General features: G+C 45.2%; 2 protein-coding genes across 2 annotated transcripts; one reads left to right on the forward strand and one right to left on the reverse strand.

The window, feature by feature from the left end:
* Positions 1–385: 385 nt before the first annotated feature.
* On the forward strand, positions 386–1,821 carry LOC149409202 (uncharacterized). Its single transcript, XM_089650038.1, has 2 exons — positions 386–450; positions 1,246–1,821. Exons 1-2 carry the CDS (start codon positions 388–390, stop codon positions 1,819–1,821), a joined length of 639 nt encoding a protein of 212 aa, XP_089506164.1. The 5' UTR covers positions 386–387.
* A 3,550-nt stretch (positions 1,822–5,371) lies between these two features.
* LOC149409203 (uncharacterized) lies at positions 5,372–6,807 on the reverse strand. The gene is made up of 2 exons (XM_089650039.1): positions 6,743–6,807; positions 5,372–5,947 (listed from the first exon to the last, which is right to left on the reverse strand). The coding sequence occupies exons 1-2, from the start codon at positions 6,803–6,805 to the stop codon at positions 5,372–5,374; spliced, it is 639 nt and encodes a 212-aa protein (XP_089506165.1). The 5' UTR covers positions 6,806–6,807.
* Between the last annotated feature and the right edge of the window lie 214 nt (positions 6,808–7,021).

Here is a 7,021-nt window from a genome sequence, read left to right on the forward strand (position 1 = left end):
TGAACCAATGAAGCTAGAATCCCAGATTCAGCGGATGGGAGGACTGGATAAATGCTTCCCACATTCAAGCTTCGACCCTCAGCCATCAACCAGCTCGCAGATGCCCAAGAAAGTGCCAGTGAGGAAGCCTTTTCGTGAGAGCAGGCCCTTTCGGGAAAGCAGGACGTTTCGGGACAACAAGCCCTTCCAAGACAACAAAGCCCCCCGCGGAGGGCGATCTAATCAAGATGCAAGAGGTGCGGACAGGAGGGGACCAGCCAAACCAAGAAGGAATTTTGGCAACAAGGATAGGCTATGACTATCCGGAGAAGGCGTTTCAGGGGGGGGCAATTGCAGCACTTTATAAGCAAATGGGAAGAATTAGAAGCACCACCAACACTGCTAACCATGTTGCGAGGGTACAAGCTACCCTTTCGGCAGAAACCCCCTCTAAGTATAGTGGCAGACACGGTAAGCTCAACTTATAAAACCCAAATCACAGACGAAATGACACGACAAATAGACAAAATGAAAAAGGAAAAGATATTGGAATCAGCTTCAATATCGCCTTCCTTTCTGTCACGGATGTTTCTCATACCGAAGCAAGACGGGTCATTTAGGCCGGTCTTCAACCTTCGTCGTTTGAAAAATTTCTTAGCTTTTAGCAAATTCAGACTTATTAATGTTAATAAGGTTGCAACATTTATTCAACCAGGCGACTGGATGGTTAAAGTGGACCTTTCTCAAGCCTACTTTCATCTTCCAATTCATGAGAATCATCGCCGTTTTTTGAGACTGATTTTTAATGGAGAACTGCTTCAAATGACATGTTTGCCTTTTGGACTAGCCTCAGCTCCAAAGGTTTTTGCTTCATTTACCAATTGGATAGCGCAAAAATTAAGAGACAAAGGTCTCAGAATAATTGTTTACTTGGATGATTTTTTGATAGTACATCAAAATGAAAATATATTGAAAATGCATACATTCGAAACTATTTCAATGTTACAAACTCTTGGGTGGATAATACAATTCAGTAAATCCACTCTGTGTCCAGTTCAGAAAATTGAATATTTGGGAATTTCATGGAATTCAAGGGACGACTTAAAAGGCCTCCCGCAAACTAAAATAGCGAAAATAACAAATTTACTGAAACAATACATTAATCTAGGAAGGTGGTCACTTGAGCAGGCCCAGAGCCTCTTGGGTACCCTCCATTTTGCTAGTTTCGCCATTCATAGAGGCAGGCTTAACCTTCGCATGTTACAGTGTGCCAGTCGCAAGCTGCCTGCATTCAAACCGAGACGACTCCATCCCATTCCTCGAACAGCGATAGAGGAGCTGAGATGGTGGAGCAGGTCCCTGCAGACGTGGTCACCAATGCATCAAGCAGTGATTCGTCACACCCTCACGACCGACGCCTCGGACTGGGGATGGGGTGCGCAGCTAGACGACCTCAGATTGAGTGGAGCTTGGTCCCAAACACAGCAACCTCTCCACAGCAATGTCAAGGAAATGCTCGCCGTGCTGGCAGCACTTACTCCTCACGGGCCAGAGCTGTCAGACTCGGGTCTCCTGATCCAGTCAGACAACAAATCGGTGGTCGCGTACCTTCGCAACGAAGGCGGCACACGATCCAAGACATTGCTCGAAGCGACTCGTCAAGTCCTTCAGATGACAGACACGTATCGCATTTCACTGTCTGCCCACTACCTACCAGGAAGGTTCAACGAGGTGGCAGATCAACTCTCCAGAAAACGCGAACCTCCGGAGTGGCATCTTTTACCAGCAGCAACAAAATTGATTTTTGCAAAATGGGGGAGACCAACTATAATAATTGGATAATTTGTAGAGCGCCGTTTTTGTGAAATGATTTTTGTATTCGACAAAGAGGCAAGTTTTGTCAACGCTTGGACTCGAGAGTGGGATTTTCCTCTAGCTTGGGTGTTCCCCCCTCCATGCCTCATGCCGAGAGTTCTCGCACACCTCAACCGGGCCAAGGGCCTATACCTGATTGTAGCCCCGAGATGGAAGAAAGTATTCTGGAGACCAGACTTGAAAAGTCGAGCGACGAGCCCTCCTTTCACCATAATGAACCTGACAGAAGTGCTGATAGACACCAGAACCTTGAAACCCCCTCCACAAGTAGAGGATTTTATTTTGGAGGTGTGGAAGTGCCGGGGTGGAGTCAGTCATTAACAGATTGGTCGGACAAACAGAAAGAATTTTTAAAGTCAGGTTGGAGAGAATCCACACTTAAAACATATAAACCGGCATGGCTTAGGTGGCAAAAGTGGGCATTAAATCACGGGGTAAACCCGAATGTCCCTACAGGAAGTAACCTGGCAAGATTTTTAACAGATCTTAGTTTAGAAGACAATTTCTCTCCCAGCACAATTCGACTCCATAAATCGGTAGTAACAACTTTCAGTAGCCCGGAAGAAGGAAACCTAAGCTCACACCCTCTAGTCAGACAAGTTCTCAAAGCCGCAGCATTAAGGCATCCTAAACTGTCTAAGCCTCCTATCTGGGATCCCAGAATGGTGTTGACCTGGTTAGAAGCTAACCCACCCAAAAAGTTGAGTCTCTTTGAAGTCTCGAGAAGGGCAGCGACTTTACTTTTGTTAGCTTCGGGACGAAGAGTGCATGACCTGACCTTGTTACAGTGTTCGCCAGACAAACTATCCATAAATGAGGAAGGGGTCTCGTTATGGCCAGTTTTCGGATCCAAAACTGACTCTGCTACATACCAACAGTCAGGTTGGAGGTTGAGAAACGGAAATCAGCCAAATATAGACGCAGCATACTGGATTAAGAAACTGAAACGGAGGGAAACAAAGCAGAATTTAACAGAACTCTTCATCACTACATCGGGAGCAGTTAAGGCAGCTTCAAGAACAGTCATCGCCCGTTGGGTCAAAACAATTCTAGAAGAAGCTAAGATCGCAGCTGCCCCGGGAAGTGTACGGGCAGCAGTGGCGTCACTTAACTGGCTGGGTAATTTTAGATTGGATGACATCCTGGCTCGAGGGAACTGGAGGAGCCGGGACACCTTTGCCAAATTCTACAGAAGGGAAGTTAACACTCCCCTAGAGGTAAATAGGGCATTGTCTGTAGCCTCCCTATTCCACCCACTGTAACACGTGAGTAGGTATTCCAGTTTTTTGACGTATTATAATAGTATCACATTAGCGTTAGTGGTCACCAGTCGATAACAAACAGATCTCAATAAAGGTTTTAAATGACGGTTCAGGCTACATAATAAAATAGTTTTACCTACCAATAAAACTTATATTATGTACCTAACCTCATTTAAAACCTAGGCAATCACTGCCTGGTGAGAACTAATGAGAAAGAATGCCGTAAACAAAAGTCGCATAGGGGACGCTTTACTCTGTGTTTCCTCCCTCCTACAACATGGGACTCTTCAAGACCCATGTTCACTCCTTCCTCTCCAAAAAAGACCCTCCACACAGCATCCCCAAAGATGACATAGGCCCCGAGGGAAATTATTTTCTTCAGGGCCTCCTGTGTGGAGTAAATATAAAAAAAAAGAAAAAAAAAAAGCATCTGGTGACCACTTGACCAACACAAGGTGCTGAAAAAGAGCGGGAAAGTGCCACGCGAAAGGGAATTTGAGAATGCTTCTCTCAATAAAGGTTTTAAATGAGGTTAGGTACCTACATAATAAAATTGTTTTACCTACCAATAAAACTTATATTATGTACCTAACCTCATTTAAAACCTTTATTGAGAGAAGCATTCTCAAATTCCCTTTCGCGTGGCACTTTCCCGCTCTTTTTCAGCACCTTGTGTTGGACAAGTGGTCACCAGATGCTACACAAAAGTAAAGCGTCCCCTATGCGACTTTTGTTTACGGCATTCTTTCTCATTAGTTCTCACCAGGCAGTGATTGCCTAGGTTTTAAATGAGGTTAGGTACATAATATAAGTTTTATTGGTAGGTAAAACTATTTTATTATGTAGCCTGAACCGTCATTTAAAACCTTTATTGAGATCTGTTTGTTATCGACTGGTGACCACTAACGCTAATGTGATACTATTATAATACGTCAAAAAACTGGAATACCTACTCACGTGTTACAGTGGGTGGAATAGGGAGGCTACAGACAATGCCCTATTTACCTCTAGGGGAGTGTTAACTTCCCTTCTGTAGAATTTGGCAAAGGTGTCCCGGCTCCTCCAGTTCCCTCGAGCCAGGATGTCATCCAATCTAAAATTACCCAGCCAGTTAAGTGACGCCACTGCTGCCCGTACACTTCCCGGGGCAGCTGCGATCTTAGCTTCTTCTAGAATTGTTTTGACCCAACGGGCGATGACTGTTCTTGAAGCTGCCTTAACTGCTCCCGATGTAGTGATGAAGAGTTCTGTTAAATTCTGCTTTGTTTCCCTCCGTTTCAGTTTCTTAATCCAGTATGCTGCGTCTATATTTGGCTGATTTCCGTTTCTCAACCTCCAACCTGACTGTTGGTATGTAGCAGAGTCAGTTTTGGATCCGAAAACTGGCCATAACGAGACCCCTTCCTCATTTATGGATAGTTTGTCTGGCGAACACTGTAACAAGGTCAGGTCATGCACTCTTCGTCCCGAAGCTAACAAAAGTAAAGTCGCTGCCCTTCTCGAGACTTCAAAGAGACTCAACTTTTTGGGTGGGTTAGCTTCTAACCAGGTCAACACCATTCTGGGATCCCAGATAGGAGGCTTAGACAGTTTAGGATGCCTTAATGCTGCGGCTTTGAGAACTTGTCTGACTAGAGGGTGTGAGCTTAGGTTTCCTTCTTCCGGGCTACTGAAAGTTGTTACTACCGATTTATGGAGTCGAATTGTGCTGGGAGAGAAATTGTCTTCTAAACTAAGATCTGTTAAAAATCTTGCCAGGTTACTTCCTGTAGGGACATTCGGGTTTACCCCGTGATTTAATGCCCACTTTTGCCACCTAAGCCATGCCGGTTTATATGTTTTAAGTGTGGATTCTCTCCAACCTGACTTTAAAAATTCTTTCTGTTTGTCCGACCAATCTGTTAATGACTGACTCCACCCCGGCACTTCCACACCTCCAAAATAAAATCCTCTACTTGTGGAGGGGGTTTCAAGGTTCTGGTGTCTATCAGCACTTCTGTCAGGTTCATTATGGTGAAAGGAGGGCTCGTCGCTCGACTTTTCAAGTCTGGTCTCCAGAATACTTTCTTCCATCTCGGGGCTACAATCAGGTATAGGCCCTTGGCCCGGTTGAGGTGTGCGAGAACTCTCGGCATGAGGCATGGAGGGGGGAACACCCAAGCTAGAGGAAAATCCCACTCTCGAGTCCAAGCGTTGACAAAACTTGCCTCTTTGTCGAATACAAAAATCATTTCACAAAAACGGCGCTCTACAAATTATCCAATTATTATAGTTGGTCTCCCCCATTTTGCAAAAATCAATTTTGTTGCTGCTGGTAAAAGATGCCACTCCGGAGGTTCGCGTTTTCTGGAGAGTTGATCTGCCACCTCGTTGAACCTTCCTGGTAGGTAGTGGGCAGACAGTGAAATGCGATACGTGTCTGTCATCTGAAGGACTTGACGAGTCGCTTCGAGCAATGTCTTGGATCGTGTGCCGCCTTCGTTGCGAAGGTACGCGACCACCGATTTGTTGTCTGACTGGATCAGGAGACCCGAGTCTGACAGCTCTGGCCCGTGAGGAGTAAGTGCTGCCAGCACGGCGAGCATTTCCTTGACATTGCTGTGGAGAGGTTGCTGTGTTTGGGACCAAGCTCCACTCAATCTGAGGTCGTCTAGCTGCGCACCCCATCCCCAGTCCGAGGCGTCGGTCGTGAGGGTGTGACGAATCACTGCTTGATGCATTGGTGACCACGTCTGCAGGGACCTGCTCCACCATCTCAGCTCCTCTATCGCTGTTCGAGGAATGGGATGGAGTCGTCTCGGTTTGAATGCAGGCAGCTTGCGACTGGCACACTGTAACATGCGAAGGTTAAGCCTGCCTCTATGAATGGCGAAACTAGCAAAATGGAGGGTACCCAAGAGGCTCTGGGCCTGCTCAAGTGACCACCTTCCTAGATTAATGTATTGTTTCAGTAAATTTGTTATTTTCGCTATTTTAGTTTGCGGGAGGCCTTTTAAGTCGTCCCTTGAATTCCATGAAATTCCCAAATATTCAATTTTCTGAACTGGACACAGAGTGGATTTACTGAATTGTATTATCCACCCAAGAGTTTGTAACATTGAAATAGTTTCGAATGTATGCATTTTCAATATATTTTCATTTTGATGTACTATCAAAAAATCATCCAAGTAAACAATTATTCTGAGACCTTTGTCTCTTAATTTTTGCGCTATCCAATTGGTAAATGAAGCAAAAACCTTTGGAGCTGAGGCTAGTCCAAAAGGCAAACATGTCATTTGAAGCAGTTCTCCATTAAAAATCAGTCTCAAAAAACGGCGATGATTCTCATGAATTGGAAGATGAAAGTAGGCTTGAGAAAGGTCCACTTTAACCATCCAGTCGCCTGGATGAATAAATGTTGCAACCTTATTAACATTAATAAGTCTGAATTTGCTAATAGCTAAGAAATTTTTCAAACGACGAAGGTTGAAGACCGGCCTAAATGACCCGTCTTGCTTCGGTATGAGAAACATCCGTGACAGAAAGGAAGGCGATATTGAAGCTGATTCCAATATCTTTTCCTTTTTCATTTTGTCTATTTGTCGTGTCATTTCGTCTGTGATTTGGGTTTTATAAGTTGAGCTTACCGTGTCTGCCACTATACTTAGAGGGGGTTTCTGCCGAAAGGGTAGCTTGTACCCTCGCAACATGGTTAGCAGTGTTGGTGGTGCTTCTAATTCTTCCCATTTGCTTATAAAGTGCTGCAATTGCCCCCCCCTGAAACGCCTTCTCCGGATAGTCATAGCCTATCCTTGTTGCCAAAATTCCTTCTTGGTTTGGCTGGTCCCCTCCTGTCCGCACCTCTTGCATCTTGATTAGATCGCCCTCCGCGGGGGGCTTTGTTGTCTTGGAAGGGCTTGTTGTCC

Source organism: Hesperophylax consimilis, unplaced genomic scaffold, assembly GCF_061612785.1.
Source record: "Hesperophylax consimilis isolate HC1 unplaced genomic scaffold, BYU_Hcon_1.0 scaffold_33, whole genome shotgun sequence".
Classification (NCBI taxonomy): domain Eukaryota; kingdom Metazoa; phylum Arthropoda; class Insecta; order Trichoptera; family Limnephilidae; genus Hesperophylax; species Hesperophylax consimilis.

Bases quoted from the DNA above. Each gene is read 5' to 3' on its own strand.
- LOC149409202 (XM_089650038.1), top strand. From the start codon at position 388: ATGTTGCGAGGGTACAAGCTACCCTTTCGGCAGAAACCCCCTCTAAGT. The intron at 451-1,245 runs GTAAGCTCAACT...CGCATGTTACAG, and splicing joins TAAGTATAGTGGCAGACACG to TGTGCCAGTCGCAAGCTGCC.
- LOC149409203 (XM_089650039.1), bottom strand. From the start codon at position 6,805: ATGTTGCGAGGGTACAAGCTACCCTTTCGGCAGAAACCCCCTCTAAGT. The intron at 5,948-6,742 runs GTAAGCTCAACT...CGCATGTTACAG, and splicing joins TAAGTATAGTGGCAGACACG to TGTGCCAGTCGCAAGCTGCC.